At 43.8% G+C, this 19,307-nt stretch overlaps 2 protein-coding genes across 3 annotated transcripts in view; both read left to right on the top strand.

The window, feature by feature from the left end:
• mei1 (meiotic double-stranded break formation protein 1) overlaps positions 1-9,343 on the top strand; it is a gene marked incomplete at both ends in the record, with an annotated part of 76,523 nt that extends 67,180 nt beyond the window's left edge. The window contains 4 exons of the mRNA XM_080487217.1: positions 6,287-6,408; positions 7,715-7,749; positions 9,012-9,126; positions 9,232-9,343. Coding sequence (XP_080343343.1) covers positions 6,287-6,408; positions 7,715-7,749; positions 9,012-9,126; positions 9,232-9,343 — 384 coding nt within the window. The remainder of the gene's footprint in view (positions 1-6,286; positions 6,409-7,714; positions 7,750-9,011; positions 9,127-9,231) is intronic.
• Positions 8,992-19,197, top strand: ccdc134 (coiled-coil domain containing 134). 2 transcript variants are annotated; one of them, XM_080487584.1, is made up of 7 exons: positions 8,992-9,298; positions 13,013-13,151; positions 14,931-15,052; positions 16,302-16,386; positions 16,606-16,787; positions 17,744-17,815; positions 18,059-19,197. In XM_080487584.1, exons 2-7 carry the CDS (start codon positions 13,049-13,051, stop codon positions 18,182-18,184), a joined length of 690 nt encoding a protein of 229 aa, XP_080343710.1. In that variant the 5' UTR covers positions 8,992-9,298; positions 13,013-13,048; the 3' UTR covers positions 18,185-19,197. The 2 variants fall into 2 exon arrangements, with proteins under 2 accessions (XP_080343710.1, XP_080343711.1); XM_080487585.1 differs by lacking the exon at positions 14,931-15,052 and having other exon boundaries at positions 9,038-9,298; positions 13,013-13,210; positions 18,059-19,183.
• Positions 19,198-19,307: the final 110 nt, after the last annotated feature.

Raw genomic sequence — 19,307 nt, forward strand, 5'->3', positions numbered from 1 at the left:
TTAGCAATACAGTCAGTCCTGATTATTCTCCATCTGTGGAAGTTTATTGTATTCACAGGATGCCTCTCAAGTTTGTGGAAGTAAGTTAGTCTCTAAAGTCTGAATTACAGATCTCTCAGTTGGCGTTCACTCGTCGGAAGCTGTTTTTACAGGGACATTTCATGCAAGTACAAATTATGTACATTTAATTCAATTCTGTTCAGCTTCATTTATGTTGTGCCAATTACAACATAACCGTCTCAAGGCTCTCTTACAGAGAAAAACCCATCAATTCCACATGAGCAGGCAGAGCTGACAGTGGAGAGGGAAAAACGTGCTTGGTAGAAATCTCTCCAGACCTCATCTGAGAGGTTTCTCCTGCACCTGTAAGAGAGGAAAGTTGAAGACAGGATGGAGTCGGCCACAGACAAGTTGATATTAGACAGCAAGCGAATCCATTCACTGCAGACATGATGGGCGCAGGAGGCTCCTCCTGCGAGGAGGTACAGAGAGGAGAAAGTACAAACTGCAGGAACTGGGAAATAATGTTAGTGACACGGTGACCTATGAATGTATATAGAGTGAGAAAAGGAAAGAACTCACTGCAATAAAGGAGGTTTGTCAGCAGTCGAAACTTATTTCAGCTTAATGAGATAACGGGTGACCTGAGCTGGGCCTAACTGAAAGATTTATCAAAATAAATTGTTCAGCCTGATCCTACAAGTAGAGACCATGTCTAAAACGGAGAGCAAGTTTTCTGCAAGAGCTGATAAAATAGCACATTGAGAACATTTTTTTCTTTCTCTTGACATCCCTACTGTTCAGGGATGCAGCACAGACTGACTCATACACTGGTCGTACACGGTTGGACCTTCTTTTGCTTTCCTCATGGTCGAGATTAAAAAGGTGCTGGAAACATTCTTCACAGATGTATTTCCGAATTGACAGAATTTCCTGCGTATTTGTCGACTGCAGACACATGCTGTGAATTCCACCACATCTAAAGCTGCTCTGCCGGGTTGAACCGGTGACTGTAGAAGTCAAGGGAACTCAATTACAGTTTAGGAAATTAGGCCGTCATAATTAAAAGATTGTGACAGTTTGTGAAAGTCCTGATGATAGAAAGCATCAGGAGAAGCTACTTTGAAGTCAGAAAGGGATAGAAATGATCAGCAACATTACTCAGGTCTGCTCAGTTAGTTCTGTGAGGGGCCTAAAATGTGCCAAGAATATATTCCCCACACAACCACAGCAACGGCAGCAATATTTTTCACATTGATAACAAACCCTATCTTCTCAAATGTGGGAGTAGAAATCAAGAATCCTCTAACAGGCAACATCTGTGTGCGGTCCGTAGCTCAGATGCTTCAAATTCAAATGCTCGATGATCTTTGAGAAGGGTTGACAAGAGTACTAGTAATCTTTAAGTGCACTCTTAAGTACACATGCTCTTGAATTTGTACCCTTCTTGCATCTTCAGTGTGTATGACTATTACCATCAGCTACTTCGATTTTTTTTTTTCACTCTGACTCTGATTCTACCCCCGTTGAAGAAGCTGAAAGAAGTAAGGTTGCAGTAAAGAGAATAAATCTGGGATGGACTCATATTTTCAAACAGAAGCGAGGTCCAAGGTTCAGAGTTCTTTCTGTCTAGCAGGATCAACCTACAAAACGCAGACGGGGAGCCACAGGGCCAGAATCCACAGACGGTTGAAAGAGACGAGGAAACCACGAGACAAAACATCAGAAAGATGAGACAGTTTATCACTGAACTAACGGCCCCGCATACACATTGTTTTTAAGTGAGAACAGTTCAGTTTTGTTGTGTTTTTTGCTGTTAGTTTACACAACAGTGATGTAAATGTCATTTTTTGATAACAGAGTCTCCATTTCCATTGAAGCAGAGAAAACTTTTCTGAAACTAGACACTGACAAATAGATCGTTTGCATTCAGATCGTTGTGCTGCCCAGTCTTTTGAGTTTAACATTCCGTGTCTCAAAACATTGTTTTGCCATTTGTGTGTAGTTTAGGGATTTGGGTATTTTGAATTAAGAGATCATCCAGTGTTCAATAAAGGTCATTGTTTCGACTGGGTGCAGCAGATATGAGCTGCTTTTCCTTTTGTACCAGTTTTTTCTGCTGTTTACATTGAGTTAGGCTGTTCAGTTCAGTTCTTGTCCTTTTGCTTGATGTGCTTTACAGACAGGTTGAAATTAGTAAGATCAGTAATTTTGAAAAAGAGATACTTTGTGGTTTCGGCTTTAGTTCACCTTTGTTGTCACTTGTAAATGGAAAAACTGAATCACTAAGCTGGTTTGGGGACCAGGGAGAGAATTTCTTTGAATTTTTCTGTAATACAACTACCGTCCGAGATGAGCGCCTGACACGTCTTTCATTCATGTTATTGTTGCTTTTGTGTCGTCGGTTTCCTCTCAACATCTGGCATCAGGAAGACATCTCCAACCTAAGATGCAACAGTTTATATGTCAACTATCGTGGTGATTGTGTCTGAAAGTCCCAGTGATCAGCAGCTTGTAAAATACTCAACAATACTGAACATTCAGGAAAGTCACTCTAGTCACTTTTCTTTTTTTTTGCCTTTTGGTCCAATTAGCTCATCTTGGCCAAAATGCCTAAATGAATGGGGCTGCCTTGTAATTGGGTGATTAAAGGTTTTTGAACCGGTATTCCTGTCGTAAGAGAAACCGCAACATTAAAAAAATTGAGATTCAGTTAAATGCAGGAAAATGTGTTCCTGAGAGATTTAAAATGATCTTAATTTTGAAACTGAGCTGAACAGAAATCCTGATGAAAACAGAGGCAGTCCATGGCTGTGATTTTTTTATCTTGTCTTTTTTTTCTGTCTCTGCTCAGGTGTGATCACAGCCGGCACAAGCTCCTCGTGTCATTTGCCAAATCGTCCTCAAAACAAAAAAAAACCATTGTAAGAACTGGCTTCGAACTGCTGTTTTGTCTGGTTTCAGCATAAGGTGAACATAATGAAGTGTGTCCTTGCCATTACCCCCAGTTACCTTTGAGGCGGCTGTGCGGGATCCATCTGGGTTTGTTTCAGGACGAAGAAAGAATAGCGGACACATCAGATTGCTCAGCTCGAATTTGGCATCATATTCAGGGCCTGAAACGCATTTAGTATTCTGAAAGTGGCTCAGAGGAGTCAGAGGAGTGACAGAATGATGGCACAGGCAGCAGCTCTCAGTGCAGCGTGTTCCAGGGAATCATGAACTGTGTCGACGTGTGTGTGTGCGCGCGCGTGTGTGTGTGTGTGTACGTGCGTGTGCGTGTGTGTGTGAGAGCTTTACTGAACACACAGAAGCAGTTTAGGGGAAACAGGGTTCACTGTGACAAACTTGTTCTAGCAGTGCCGTCATCTCTGCAATCTATCTTACACACACACACACACACACACAGCGAACTTCACCGGTTTCAGAGGCTTTGTTGATCTGACGCGAAGTCTCACTCCACGAGGAGGTTCTCTGTTGTGCATTTATGTCTGATCCAGTATCATGTCACTGTTTTTGTTTGCGGTGCCGTCACTCTCTGCTGTCATGTTTACACGCACATGCAGTGAACACACATGCATCTTTAGTGGTTTTGCGAGGTGTAGCTCGCGGCTATTCAGAATCACAATAGAATTCATTCAAGAATTAAAAGGAGAATGGTGACGCCGACAGCGCAACATGAATACAGCCGCACACAAATGAATCGGAATTATTAAAGAGTGGGATTAGCATAGCAGGTATCGTATCACAAGGTTTCGGTCGTTTGGGGATACGAGTGTTCGGCTGCTTGGGTATTAAAGTATTTGTTTTGTAAACAGTCGGTGTGAGAGTCTCCGACTGGTGGTTCTGGTTCATTTGGGGCGTCTTTGCGACCTTCACGGCTTGCTGCAGGTTGATCCTGCTCTCCACTGGTCCACGCGGTGCAGCAGTCGGTCAGCAGACGCTCTGCAGCCCTCCTAGGCTCAACAGTGTGAGATGTTTGTCGGCCATGTGAGGTCGGCTGAGCGGTGGACACCAAGACAACTGATACTCTTCACCTTTTGTACCTCCTTGCTGCTTATACAGTGTTAACTGTGCTTCGATTCGCAGTCTTAAAGTCTTAACGCGACCTCTTTATACCTCTTGTCCTCCAGGTCCTTGCCTGTGTGTCTTTCAAAGACAGTGGACGGGGTCAAAGGTCAGCAGGAGTGAAGCTGCTACATCTCGTGATGCATACTTAGTCAGCTTATCACAAGGAAAAACTCCCTCTTGGAATTTTTAATGTATACAATATTTAAATATATCCCCCCCCCCCCCGACTGGAGATATTGTAATAATCCGAGATGTAGTCTTTGTCCTTGCATACATAGTGCAGGTTTCATTCCTCCACTTTTTTCCTCTTTTTTTTTTTTTCCCCCTCTCTAAATTGTTCTCACCCCAGTAACTCCACTTCATTCACCTCTGTCTCCCCCATTGCTCTTTTCAATTACCAAACAGCACTGGAACTCTTTTCTTTTTTCCTTTTTTTTTTTCTTTTGGCCTTTTTTACTCTGGCCTCTCTTTTAGCCGTCTGCTCCTCAAAATGTCACCGTCTAGAGTAACTTAATGGGCACAGTTTCCAAATAAAAACAGCCTTAACTTTGAATTGCTTTTTTTTTTTTTTTGTTTCTAACAACCGTGCGGCCCGTCGGAGTCATTTGTTTTCATCTTATCAGTAGGTGCAGCCCTGCCGGTGTCACATAGGAATTTGCTCGTGTCGGGGTGGTGTATGTGAGTGCAGACAACGGGAAAGTCTAGCGGAGCACTTTGACTGATCTTCGCCACCCTGAAGTATTGAAGTCGACATTATCCATTCTGTCTGAACCCCACATTTTTACCGTCACTCCTAATCCACACGAGTCCAGACAAAATGTTACACCATGGCTTTCATCACTGCAGCTCACCGACTTGCTCCAGCGGTGTCGTCAGGGAAGGTCATTAAGAACAGCTAATCTTGGAAAATTATGTTGTTGGTTTGTTTTTTTCCTGCTTTCAATGCAGAAATATTACTGCTTACACTATTACTCCACTCGTAGGCACTTTTATTGCCCTTTTCACTATACCTGATGAACACCCCCCCCACACACACACACACACACACACACACACACACAAGCTTTTGTCAGATGAAGCAGATTGAATGTCTCAACCTGCGGCTTCACGCGGAAAGTTGAACCTTTCTGGCTCCATCTTGAGTTCTTGGCTTGTCCTCACGAATAAACTCCAGCACTAAATCTTGCATTGTGAGTCTGCCTCCCTGCTGGGACTGCTCACTGCTGCGGAAGATGCTGCACAAGCTTTCTAACTTGTGCAAAGTTTTCTACAACGTCTTCATTTTTTCTTATCGTTGCTTGGCGTAAACTTTTAGCCTTTCCTGGCCTAAACTGAGTCGTTGCATCTTGCTGCATCACCAGCTGACATGCATGGTTTTGTTAAGCATCTTGGTTACTTTTTTTTACTGCAATGCAATGTCTCACCTGAATGCTGTAAGCAAGTATTAGTACTAACCCTTGCCTGAGGGGGTAGTCCAGACATGTATCTTCTGAATGCCTCCTTGCTCAACTTCATTTAAAAACTCCCTAGTAAGTTTTAAATACGAGTCCGTGCATTCGTCCATCTTCTATACTGCCGTATGTACCAGCGGGTCACTGGGTGCTGATCCTAGCTGGATGCAGTATATTTCTACGGTCAATTAATCTCAAATGCATGTTTTTATGGAGAACATGTGAGCTCAGCACTAAAGTACTCTTCAGTCTCTTCTATGTGAGTATACCTCTTTTTAAAGTGTAGAAACCGATGACAACACGTCTTGAATGTTACTTTAAAGTAGTTTTCTAGTGAATATGCTCTGGAGGCCTCTGGTTTATGCATGATACTTGTACAAGTTGAATAATGGACGAATAACTGAAAGTATTTGTGATGTGAACAAGTTTGTGGGCCAACCTTTAAAGTCTGATTGTCAGTGAGCTCATTGGGGAACTCCCCTCGTGTTGTCACCTCTGCATTTAAAGAAAATGTAACTATTTCACAACACATGTACAGTACTGTACATTTATGAGTTTTGGAAAAATCTTCTCAAATAGACATTTCTCTTATTAAAACTCTTTTTTAAAAAACATTTGGGTTATTCAACGTCAGGTTTTGTCTCTCCTCTTTGTCTAAAAAACAAAAACTTTTTTTCCCCTCAGGTTTTTCAGTCGTTTGCTTTGTGCCGTCTCATCTTAACGTACCTCAAAGTCAAACCTCCCCTGTGTTTTTTTTCGTCCAGGTCCAAAACAGAGATCTGTTCGTCTCACAGGGACACAAGCAGCGAGTGAAGAATCTGATGGAGGCTCTCGAACCAGAGACGCCTTCTGAAAGCTGCAGCCCCAGATTGTCCAACGAGATCCTGTATCCACCATCTGACGTGAAACAAACACACGCACACACACACACACACACACACACACACACACACACACACACACACACACACACACACACACACACACACACACACACACACACACACACACGCTTCTCTAAGCCACTCATTCACTACAGCAGTCATTCTCTAGAAACCCTGAGTATTTTTTTACTTTAGCAGTATAGAGGATAGATAAAGGTTCTGGTGAAAGCAGCAGCACATGCAGTAGATTGGTGCAGATGCTTTTATCTCACCATGAAAAGATGTACGTCCAAGCTGAACTTCCTTTTTACCCATTAACACACTGCCACACGTCTTTGTTGGTTTATCCTATTGATTATTCGCTCCCATCTTCGATACCTGCTCCATGCATCCCAGCTATTCATACACAAAAGGAAATATGCACCTACACACGACACCAGGCTCTTACGGAGAGACAATCTCGCACAGACACACTCAATTTGGAGCAGATAAGTGCAGTTTATCGTTGAAAGAGCCACAAAACTTACTAAGGAGCCAAATTATTACCAAACACTTCTCCAATGAGGGTATGAGGCTACTGAGTTGATAAAAAAAAAAATCAATATACTCAGAGAATATTCAAACTTCACACCAAAAGACTGCTGTCTAGTTTCTGATAGAAAACTTGATTCTCGTAAACTTTTGTTGTTTGAATCACTGTATCAAGTAATGTTAAGTCTTGGTTATTTATTGTTTACACGTTCACACTCAGTTTTCCTCCTTAACGCCAGCCTTCAGTCGCGTCGAAGACGTGTCCATCTGCCTGTGTGACTTCACACTGACAGATATCTGATGTTCGGCTGTTTCAGTTTGTCGGTTCATGTCATCGTTCGTGTGCACGTTACTTTGTTTGATGTTTATGTGAAGCATACGCTTCCTCTGTACGCCCCAAAGCAGCAAAGACAAATAACTCCAGTGACAAATAATTTTGTGGATTAAAAAAAAAAAAAAGTGATTCAACACGTTACATGTGCCTTGCCTTTGTTTACACGTTGCGTGCTTATTACTTGACACCAACGTATACGCTTGATCATAATGTGGAGATATCTGTGAACTCAGTCAAGTTCTTCTCGTTTAAATAAAACCTCTCTTTCATCCGGTACAGCTGCACAGTGCAGCCACACTCTCATCTACAGTCCACTGACCCGCTTTGCTCAAGGGCAGCCGAGTTGATGAGCGGCGCATCAAGATTTTATCCTGTGACTTTCCAGATGCAAGCTTTCAAGGTGGTTTGAAGTTTATTAATGGACTTTGGATGTGTCGGTGAAGCTGCGAGGTGGACAAGGCCTCAGGGGGCTGCCAAGGTTAGCAGCTGTTTGCAGAGGGAGGCGGGAGGGAGATTTTCTTTGAAGGTCTTTTTTTTTTTTTCTTCCCCACATAGTGTATATATTTTGGACCATATATGCAATACTGCACTATAAAGACAGAAATCAGAAGTGAATGATGTGCCTGCAGATATGCAAATGCCACCATCTGTCTTTCTTAAGTCATTAAAGCGCACGTGTTCGTTCTTATTTAGCTCCGGTTTTGGTCTCCTCCTAATCTGGACGGAGGAATTTTGCTTCTTTGGCTCTTAAATCCTCCTCCAATTTACTGAAATCACAAAAATATCCGTCAGAGCCACCAGGTGTTACAGGGCCTAATGTGTTAGATGTGAAATATTTACTATGGTGTTGACAATCTATCAACGTCATTTGATCAATTTTGTATTTAGTAAATTTAGGTCTATTGATCATCGTGCTGAAGGAAAGTAGCTTCAAACATATTCTCTTTCCAAGGTGACTCAAGTCAAGATTTTCTGTTCTGAGTCAGTGAAAAGCTACTGCAATATAATTATGGGATGGCAGAGATAAAGCTACAAATATTCATATTACAGGAAAAGAAAAGCGACGAAAAATCATTACAAAATGAAAAGAGTAATTTGGCAGATAGACATTTTTAAGGACACACAAAAAAAATTAATGAAATTAAATTGAAAGAAAGCATGGGGGGGGGGTGCAATTAATAGATTTTAAAGAAAAATAGACGAACACCTGCCCTGGTGATGGTTGCAATCTGGTCCAGCTTCTTCCACCTATTAAAGGGGGGGCGACTAGAAATTTACAATCTGCTTTGAAAAAATTAGTCTCAGAGCCAAAGAGTCAAAGTTGAAAGAAGCGTTTACTATTTACAGGTAAATATTTAAAAAAACTAAAATGGGATTTTCTTATAAAAAAAAGACTGAAATCCACTGCATGACTTGCGGGATGAGTTGAAGAGAGATATCCTTTTTTATTTTTTTTTACCTTGTCTTATCCTTTTTTTTTTATAGATCGCCTCTAATTGTGACACTTTTGTTTTGGTGTTCTTTTTTTATATCTATTGTATATATATAAATATATATCTGTACTGTATTCATTTATTAATCTCACATTTTTACGTGCGTGTGAGAGAGAGAGCACGGGGGGTGAGAGAGAGAGAGAGAGAGAGGTATGCGTGTGCGAGAGCGAGTGGTGTGTGCGCGTGCGCGCGTGCTCCTTCTGATAGGGAAGCGGAACGTTGCCTCTGCCCGGTGTCCCCCTCTAAGTGGTCCGTGTGGGAACCTGCTCCTCCGCGCGGAGCGGCCGCTCGCTGTCATTCGCTCGAGTCGAGCAGCCGGTTGCGATCGTGGCAGAGGCGGAGTGGAGCAGCGAGAGCCGCATGTAAATGAACACCTCTACCTCTGTTGTCGCTGTCACCTGAAGACCACCCCGTCACCCTCGTACACGCTCATATTTTTTATCCCCTTTTTGAGTGGAATTAAAAAGAAAAGTGCACTACTTTGGAGGGATCGCTGTGGGCTCCGTCGCTGCCTTGTGGCTCTGCTGCTTCTCGGTGAGTGATCCTCCAGTTTTCACCGTCCAGCTCTGGATCATGTAGTGGGCGGTTTTACTTCAGAATACTTGGTTAAATTGCAACAAGCCTGAAGGAAAATCTTACATTAATTAATGTTACATATTGTCGCGCGTGATGGGGTGAACTCAACCGCTCCGCGTGGCCACGCACATCTGTTTGAGATTAGACGGGTTTTTAAATGGACTCGGTTCCAGCCCGCGCGGCTGCTGGATCACCCGGGTCAGGTAGGGGACGTGCAATCAATTAGGCAGTCCTGTAATAGATGGTCCACATGACAGTCTTTATCCACACTCGGCCATCACCATTACGCATGTCCGCGGCTTTGCCTCTGCATGAATGATTTGGGGGGGGGGGGGGGGGGGGGGGGCTCAGAGATAGAGAGAGGATGTGTCAGTCCTTGAACCTGGAGCCTCCCACAGCGGGGGGGGGGGGGGGGGGGGTCTGCACATCCAGCTGTTCACAGGCACCACCCTCAGGGGTCAGCTCTCCTCCTTTATAGTGATGCTGCAGAGCTGATTTTGTTGGGAGTCGTTTAAATGTCCCTGATTCTGATCCACAACTAATGCCCTGCTTAGATTGCATTGTCAGAGATATGTCTCTGTGTGTTTCATTACGCGCTTTTAAACGCACAACCTGAAGCTCCCACACAGCAAAATCAAACTTCAGCCTTTTTTTCTCTGCCTCGGGAGATTGTTGTTGGCAGAGAAGGAAAATCTGCTGCCTGGAGATTTACGTGGGCTTACAACGACTTCAGCAAGAATAAGTCCTTTCTGCCTTCAATCCTCCCCTTGCCAAACACATCTTGTCAACTGGAATGCCACGAAGACGGAGCTAAATGTGAGCTCCTCCCGAGTGTCATCTGGAGGGAAATTCATGCAGGAGGGGAGAGAAGCTGTCCGTCCATATGTGTGCATGTGCAATTGTGCAGGAACGCAGGCAGTCACATACTCAAATGGAAGTTATGTCCCATCTGGGGTTTTCTTCCCAAAATTATCTTTTCTTTGCTCTATCCTTCATTCATTTCCCTTCTCCCAAAGTCAACTTGCAGTGTTTACATCATAGGAGTTTGGTTAATGAACAAAATGTGACATATTTGTCTGGTAATTGTATTATTAAGCGGTAAATAACTCAGTCATATGTGCAGATTCGACTGCAGAGAGGGACTGAGCATCAATAAAAAGAAACCATGAATGTTACTTTTTTCAACACTAACCCTGTTGAAATCCATTTGTTCACACCACTTAACATTGTTGTCGCAGTGTGAAGCTGAAAATAGCTGCACTCGCCTCGTCCTTGTTGTCTCTTCAGCAAAAAATAGTGATACATGTGAAATCATTAGCTACTTCACCGAGTAAGACATTGTAAGGACTGAAGTGAGTCGACACTGATGCAACGCCGCCTTTTGAGAATATTTGTAGGCGTCACTGAAAGATTTATAAGAATTTGTGTTTTGCGTAAATATTTATTTGCTTGCCGTTTTAATAGTTTATGGTGTTGTATTTATTTTTCTGTAAATATTTATGGCTTTACATGGTTGGGGTCCCCTCTGAAGGAGGCACTTCCCTCTAATTTCCTGTCGCTCAGAAGGTTTAAAAGGCAGCGTGTTGCTTTCAGGTGTTGGAGTGCCTGCTGTCAATAAATCGCTGCGACTCGTGATTGAATTGCGTTCCGGTCCCATTCGTCTCCTGGAGAAACTTGAAGCCACCGCGGGCCAAGCTGACAGTTTGGTAAAATGATCATCCCGTGTAATCATGGCTGCCTGCTTACTGTTAATGGCTGCATTTAGACTCTCATTTCTGTGCAGCCCGCGCCACAATAGAAATGATTGATCTGCCCTTAATGTCCTTCCCTCACTACTTCTTAAAGTCTCAGCACTTTGCGCTGTTGCACGGAAACATTAGCAGCGGCTGGATGGATGTGTTGACCGTGTTAAACTGTGTCGGCGGCGATAACCTTTTTCCTCATGAATATCTGTCTGGAGCTCCATGGGGCTTGGCTGCTGGGAAGCACACAGGAGCATCAAATAACCTGGAGAGCCCCCCTCCTCCCATCCTCCCATCCTCCCCGTCCTTGGCCGTTATCTAGAAATATTGAGGCTTTCGGCCGCCACTTAAGGATATTTAGTGCAGCGTTTCTCAGAAAGCTGGGAAAGTACCCAAAAGATGTTCTCGGAATGCACAAATTGGCTTTAATCGAAGGTTGTGTTCGCTCAGCTGTCTTCAGCAACACTTGTTTCTGCTGAGTCTGTCAGAAAAAAGTTGCCGAGCGGTTTTATTTTAAAATAAGAGGCGTGCAGGGCCACAGACACCACAACTGGAAGCCCAAAAAGCTGCAACAAAATGGGGAAGAAAAAAAAAAAAGTTGGCTTTTCCATCCTTTTTTTTTTTTTTCTCTTCTTCTTTTTTTCTGGCACCTCCAGAAATGCAGAGAGATGCACTGCGAAGCTGGAAGGCTGCCATGAACGCCGTCAGGATGCACTTTGAAACCCAAGCCATTATTAAACAGGAGGAAGCTTCACTACCAAATGATCGGTCCGCGTTATCGGCTCTCGGGGGAGACGGGGGATGTCCAGGAGCATATGCTTTCCTCCTCTGACGACAGTGAGACTCTTCGGGGAATTCATTCGGTCTAAATTAACATTCACACCCTGAGACATTTGCTCACTTTCCTCTCATCCTTCAAATTCAAGAATCCACACCAGGGCTTGGAAAGATTAATCCAGTTAGTGAGACAAAAAAAAATAAATTATAATCAAGTCTCTTGTGTTCATTATCATCTTCCGCAGCCTCGTGCTCGCTCTCCTATCTGTCCGTCTTTTAGTTGTACAAGTGTCTTAGCAAAAGGTAGATGAAATATTCACCAGGAAAGCTGTTGTTTTTCCGCAGGGTTTCACTATCCCCCTCCGTTTTCCCAAGGCTTTAGCATCACATACACTCATCTCGTCCCCCTCCCCATCCCATCCAAACCCCACTGGATCCCTCTGATAGTATCATTGATAGAGTCCTTGTTAAATTATGTATGGAGTGTGTGACTTATATCTTATAGCATTTCGTCAACATTGTCTCCTGCCTCCAGTTACTTCTGTTTCTGCCAATGTTTCCCTTGGAAAATGTGGCTATTCATCAAATTTTCATTTGAAGAGGTCCTATATTTAGATGGTGTATTTATCCGCTCACTTTCATCCCAGTAACTTTCAAGGAGACGGACAAAAAAAAAAGAAATCTCAGAGGAAAAAAGAAAGTGCGAATGAATTGAAATTGTTGAAGAAAGACCTCTGCTTTCCACGGGGGGAGGGGGGAGGGGAGGGGGGGTCTGGTGCAGACTGTAAAAGTTCCTCTGGGGTTTATGTTCCAGTGCCAGACGTCGGATGTTTCTTTAAAGGAGCACGAGGACGAATGCATGCTGTCCTCTGTTCCATATTGACCACTCATCCCCCAGCATGTCTCAGTTTCTCATATTCTACGAGTATCAAAGTGAAAAGATCTCTTCAAGCAGCTCCTTGTCGTTTTCCAGGTGAAAGTGAGACGTCGGTAAAAGATGCCACGTTTAAATGCGACAGTCTCCCAGAGAGAGGAGTGTGTGTTTGTGCAGCTGTATCCAGATTAGTCCTGCAAGCTCTCTTTGACACCATTGTGATGGTTTTTTTTTTTTTTTTAAATTGATGTCCTCTGGCTTGTCGTTTGTCTGTTGTAGTTCAGAAGAGCGCCTCTCTGCCACCACCTGCTGACCATGCCGAGCGTGAGCGCCGTGGTCCTGGCGCTCGCCGCCGCCGCCCTCAGCTCGGCCGACCCCGACGCGCACAGACCGAGACACGACTCCAACCTGGAGATCTGTATCCTCCCGCTGTCGCCCTGCAGAGCTGCTGCCGAATGCACGGACATGCCCGCGGATGTGAGACGTGCCTGCGTGTGCGTGTGTGTGAATGTTTGTGGAAGAGACGGGCAGCTGGATGTATGCGTGTCCATGAACACGCTTCTGTGCATGTGGAGTGGATAGTTAAAGTCAGAACACGCTGAGGAACTGTGATTTTTAAATAACATTTAACCTTTAAATCTCCTTTGAGGGTGATATTTTACATTAGATTGAGTGTTTGTGCTTATTGTCAGAAGTGAAAATAAGAAGAAAAGCACCCAGACAGGTGTCACATCTTGAAATTGATCAAATATTTATCGGATTCGGTGCAGTCCTGGTCAGGGAGTGACACGTCAAACCAGTTTTTATTAAAAGCTCTGTTGTTCCCGGTGTTATTGATGGGTGTGTGCTGTAATCATAACAAAGCTCTCTGAGGAATTCAGAAGAAAGGCATCTGCCTTCGAGTCTAGCGAGGAATTCATAAAGATCTCTGAACTGAGATCAGCTCTACCCCTGTGAATACATCATCTGCAAGGAGAAACAGAATTCAACTCAAGGATAAAATCACAGAAAGTCTTTGTTAATGTTTCTACTGATTGTGTCCACAGTCGGGAAGAGATTGCACAAATATGGTTTGTATTCAAACATGGCAAATCGAGAAAAGTCCTTAGCCATTCATGCAAAACTACAGTTTGCAAACTTGCATATTAAATAAAGAGCACGCTTTTTTCTAAAAAAAACTATGGAAAGTCGTGTGAAGTCCAAAACAGGCCTCAATAAGATACAATAAGCCCCCCTAGTATGTACATTTATGGCAATTAGGTGCTGCACAATACATCTGAACTGTCAGAAAATACAGTTTGAACTTCAAAATGAATAAATATGAATAAAGGGCAAATGATCACGGATGATTAACAGAGATTCACAAACCGAGGAACCACACTGTTTGTCGGAAACGCATTTAAAGGCAAAATCAGATTTACCTCATCCACTTAAGTGCACTTATCACAAATTATGTCTTTAATTGAAATACTCAAAGATATTAACAGCCTAAAAGATGTTGATCTAATATGATGGCTCACTGATGGCAATAAATTAAGTGATTTATCCGCAAGTTGAATCAAAGTTTAGTGTTTTACATATAGAACTGAAAATAGGAGCAAATGCAGACTTTTCTTGACGGATGAGACTGTTTAATGCAAACTGTAAGACGGCGTGTGAGGAGAAGAGCTTCAGACCAAACATGTCAGATTAGTTCACTGTGATGCAACGTCTCTGAATTATAAGAAAGCTTAAAGTTCGCCTGGGAACGTCAGTCTGGAAGCGAAAGCAGAATCGTATGTTCAGCCGGGTGATGATACAAATCAATCAAGTCTTACGGTCGCAAGCGCTTCAAGACAGTCGCACATCACATGAGTGAAAGGCAAAATTCTCTCTGGACGGGTCAATCGCAAAACTCATCGACAGACGAAAAAACATCAAGAATCTTCAGAGATCTTGCATGAAAACAAGAAATCCACCCAGATATCAGAAACAGGATAAGTAATGCAAAAGAGGTAAAAGAAGATGCAAAGTGAAGTCTTATCGCCAGAGCATGATTTCACTGATGCAACACGCTCAACCAGCACGCCGTCAGTCACGCTGACAACCCCGGGATAGGAAGTTGACCCGACTCCAAGCCACGGTCGCCCCAGGCGCAGACGCCGCCTTGTGAATGCAATGTCGTCATTACTTTGTTTCCCTTGACTGATCTCGTCAGACAAACGGCTGTTTGAGACCAAGAGGAAAGACCAGCTCAACGCGCTCAAGAATCTGGTGGAGCTGAACGACATCAACCAGCAGTACAAGATCATAGACATCATGCTCAAAGGGCTCTTCAAGGTAAGGCGTGCGCGCACGCACGCACGCACGCACGAGGCCCGAGGAAACCTTCCCCACTCCCGAGTGCAGGAAGCTCAGCCTCGCCGTGATTGAGGGACGAGAAGTCTTGCATCTCGACAGGCCAGTCAGGACCTTCAGATCCACTGCATTCATCAGCGTGTTTGCTCGCCTTTCATTTTGAACGTTAACTCAGCGGAGCCGCTTTGATTTACAGTACGGCTTCATTTCCCCGTGGACGGTTATCTATGCATCCGCACGCCTCTCAAGGGCAACGAGCAGAGTCAACCGTCAGTGGCTGAACAACATTGTCAGCACTCCTGTGCCACTTTGCGTTTCGAGAGTCGGAGCGCTTTGCTGTGCTTCTTTTCCTCCACGCGATGCATCGATAGATGCTGCGCTTACCGTCAGGCGGTGTGTGCAGACGGACGCCATGACGAGAGGGAATGCATTCGCATAAGGCTCATAAGCAACATGGAACCTGAATGGAGCCAGACAGCCACTGGCGGGTTAGTAGGTTCTCGACCCAAAGCACAGAAAGTGGAGTCAAACTCTGTTTTTAACGTTCGATGTCGATCCGTCCATGTATCTTCCATTCTGGATGAAGAAGCAAGTTTTTATTGGATTAGTCATTACGTGTAATCTAAGCTGCATCTGAGGCACAAGTAGGGACAAAATACCGCTGGGGTGGGGTGGGGGGACGACGACACTACACGGTCATTTATAATTCATGTTTTAGTGGATTCCTCTGGTAAACATGGAGTCTAACCAAGGACAGCAGATTTCAGCCTGGAGATACTCTAACTTACAGAAAACCTGTCGACCTTCTCACATTTGTTATTCAAAAGAAGCATCTGCTGGTTTAAAACCTGTCTGGCTGATCTCCAAAGTACTTTGATCAAGAAATATTGATTTGTTTAATAATTAAAGGTGTTGTAAGGTCTTGAATACTTCAGGGACTCACCGGTCCAACCTTTAGACTAATTGTTCAGAAATGAAGATGATTTAGCGCCGCAGCTACTCTCAGTGAGGTCGACGTCACCGGGTCAAGGTAGAATTCTTTGTGAGGTGAAAATGAAGTCTGAGCAGAAGAGACGTCTAGAGAGTTGGCAGAGGGAAACTCTGACTCACACACAGAGGAAGAATAAACAAAAACGACTCAGAAAGGCTTGAACATGGGATATTCTCGGTGTGAGGCGTAGAAAATTCAAATCTTTCACACACGTTTTCTTCTTCTCTTTCCTTCATGAAGGTGTTGGAGGACTCGAGACAAGTCCTGGTTTCAGCCAACATGCGGCCTGATGACCCCTTCCCAATGGATGATAAAATCAAAGAAGGTCAGACTCGGTTTTATATCTTGATTGAGTCTTTATTTTTAGGTTCCTTCCTTGTCACTCCGAATGCCTCGACCACAGTCTCCCTGAGGATAATTACTTTCCCTCTGACGTTTCTCTCATCTAAGGCATGCTCCCCACACTTTACTCCTCCTCCTTCCGCCGTTTTGTTCCCCTGATTCATTCAGGCGCTTTGCCGATCTCATGCTGGTCTCTCTGCAGCTTACTCTCACGTGGTGGAGAACACGGCGTTCTTCGGTGACGTGGCGCTGCGTTTCCCTCGCATCGTCCACCACTACTACGACCGGAACTCTGACTGGGACGGCCTCCTGCGCTGGGGGCTGAACTTCTGCAACCTGACGGGGGTTTTCACCGGAGGAGCCCACCAACACGTCCTCACGCTGGTAAGGCCGAACGGTCGCCGCCTCAGGAGGGGCTCGAATAAATCGACTCTTCCGGATCTCAAGTTAGAGATTTTGTTTCTTGTGTTCCTGTCAATCGTCCAAAAACCAACCTGAGCCGCTCACTTCTGGCGTGTCTTCTGTGTTTTAAAAACTTGAGTTTTATCTTTTTTATTCGTGTTGTCGTTCGCATGTTTTTATTGTGGTTATCTCTTTTGACTTTGGTCTTTGTCTTAATATTGTGACGACCCTTCTTATATTTCATGTCGGCAGCATATTTGTATCAACATCACCAGCTTAGCGTCGAGTTTCTGCCAGAGAAAGAAAATCCGCTCTTCCCAAAAATCTTTTGTTAGAATTACAGACAAAAAACTGCACATAATGCTGTTGCTTTGCCCCCAATCCTCCCAGGAAAATGTCCAAATTCGACTTTATCGGGACATTTTGTAGGTTATCGTCTGGGTCATTAATACAGAAGACGTCATTGAATCGGCCCACGATGTCTCGTGGCTTTTAAAGGAAATTAAATCTGGACAAAAAACGGTATTGCCTGTTAAATATGTCCGTTAATAAACTAAACTCTTGCCGGATTAATCTGTGACCTTAGCAATGTGCCAAGAGGATTATATAGTGGATTAATTCAGGGACTCCAAGCAGCTGCAGTTGGCACCCTGAAAGTGTTTGTTCCGCCCTCATTTGTGCCTCAGTACCCCCACGTTTCAGTTCTTCTTCTCTTCTCTCGGTTTTCCCAACCTCGAATGCTGTAAATAATACAAATGAGCATTAACGGTCCGGCGAAATGCAGTTTTTATCAGCGGCTGCTTGCCAAATTGCATCATCGTTGCCTGTTTGGTTTGTAAAGTAAGCTGGGGCTCTCTTTTTAACGGCGCGATTATGTTTCATCTCCGCCTCTTTCCCTCTTTCCCTCTGTCACCGTGTCTGCTCTGCTCCTTCCTCAGATGTCACAGGAGCTCGGAATAACCGAGAAATCCCCCGATTTTATCAACCCGTACCGTACAGAGCGAGACGACGTGAGTAAAATGCACAGTTGTTTTACACTCTGCTTCTCTTCATACCACTTCCCCCGTTGTCCATTTATATTCACTTCTTCTACCTGGTAACCCGGTAACCGTCCTGACACACGACACGCTCACCTTCAGAAATAGTAACACTGCTTTTTCCGCCTGTCACGTATTCTAACGATGATTTAAAACCCTCTCTCTCTCTCTCTCTCTCTCTCTCTCTCTCTCTCTCTCCCTCTCTCCGCGCTGTAGGTGCTTCACACGGCCGAGGCTTTCCAGAAGATCCTGCGGGAGGAGGAGAAGAGGAGGAGGAAGGAGGAGAAGAGGAAAGAAATCAGGAAAGGCCCTCGCATCTCCCGCTCCCGCAGCGAGCTATAGCGCCTGCGCCCTCAGAGCAGAGAAGAGGAAGGAGCGCGCACACTGTCCGCAAAGGGTGGCGTGACTCGTAGACTCTGATGACAGTGAAGGGAGTGAAAGCTGCCATCAGACGTACGAACGCCAGGCGCTCTGTTGACAACGAGAGAGCAGCCCTCGATGTGAGCGGGAGGTCAGTCACCTTCTGGTGAAGGAACAAGTCGCTGTTCGCAACCGGTAATTTATAATTGGAAACACTAGCATTGTATAGCAGGTAAACAATGTCTCTGGAAAATAATTTAAGGGGAAACCCATTTTGATAACTGAGCTTTGGAAGAGTAATGAATTTTAGTATGATCGGTCTCCTTGGAACCCTCTGTTGTACCGTGTCTGGTCGGGACGTCTGAAACCCATCCGCTTCACACACGTGTTGTTGGCTGATATGAATTTGACCTCATTAAAATGTGGCCTGTTTCTGGTTCGTTAAGCATCGTTTGCTGATGATACATATCGTTTTTGTTATTTCACTTTTTTTTTTGACCCAAGGGTTTTTTGAGTTTTGACAAATTACTTTCTTATTGGTGCTTGAAGTTAAAGGGTCTTATATGTTCTTTACCGGATGGATGTCATATTGAAATGATTTTCTTTTGTCTGTTCCTTTTCCAATAATGACTTTATTCCAATTTGATTAAGGTCACGTGTTATTTTCCTTTCATATCTCTCTGCAAGACCAAACCCGGTGTTTGTTTTGGCCTTAATGACTCTTTATTAATGAAAATGATTTGATTATGTGAACCAAATATAATGTGTGTCCCTTCACTGTTTTATTTGTGTTTTTTTCTTGATATCACATTGCTGGAAATGGAAATACTATATTGGCTTAGATCTATGGACTTGAGATTGATGTAATTTTGAAATAGTATTATGACTGTTATAAAACTATATGTATATTCAGATGAAGACTATCATTGCTGCAGAATGAAGAAGCCATTTTGTTAAAACATCTGAATAAAGTCCCTATGTAAAAAAAGAATGTTATTCATCTATGTATTTATCTCCGTCCTTTATAGTCTCAGTGCCAGAACATAATACAATTATCTTAAGAAGAAACCAAATTTCTATAAACGGATTTAAAACAATCAAAACA

This window comes from Lipophrys pholis (assembly GCF_963383615.2).
Source record: "Lipophrys pholis genome assembly, chromosome: 19".
Classification (NCBI taxonomy): Eukaryota; Metazoa; Chordata; class Actinopteri; order Blenniiformes; family Blenniidae; genus Lipophrys; species Lipophrys pholis.

Excerpts from the sequence above, each read along its gene's own strand:
- ccdc134 (XM_080487584.1), top strand. The coding sequence starts at position 13,049 with ATGCCGAGCGTGAGCGCCGTGGTCCTGGCGCTCGCCGCCGCCGCCCTC. Across the intron at positions 13,152-14,930 it reads CGACTCCAACCTGGAGATCT|ACAAACGGCTGTTTGAGACC; the intron begins GTATCCTCCCGC and ends TGATCTCGTCAG. Across the intron at positions 15,053-16,301 it reads TGCTCAAAGGGCTCTTCAAG|GTGTTGGAGGACTCGAGACA; the intron begins GTAAGGCGTGCG and ends TCCTTCATGAAG.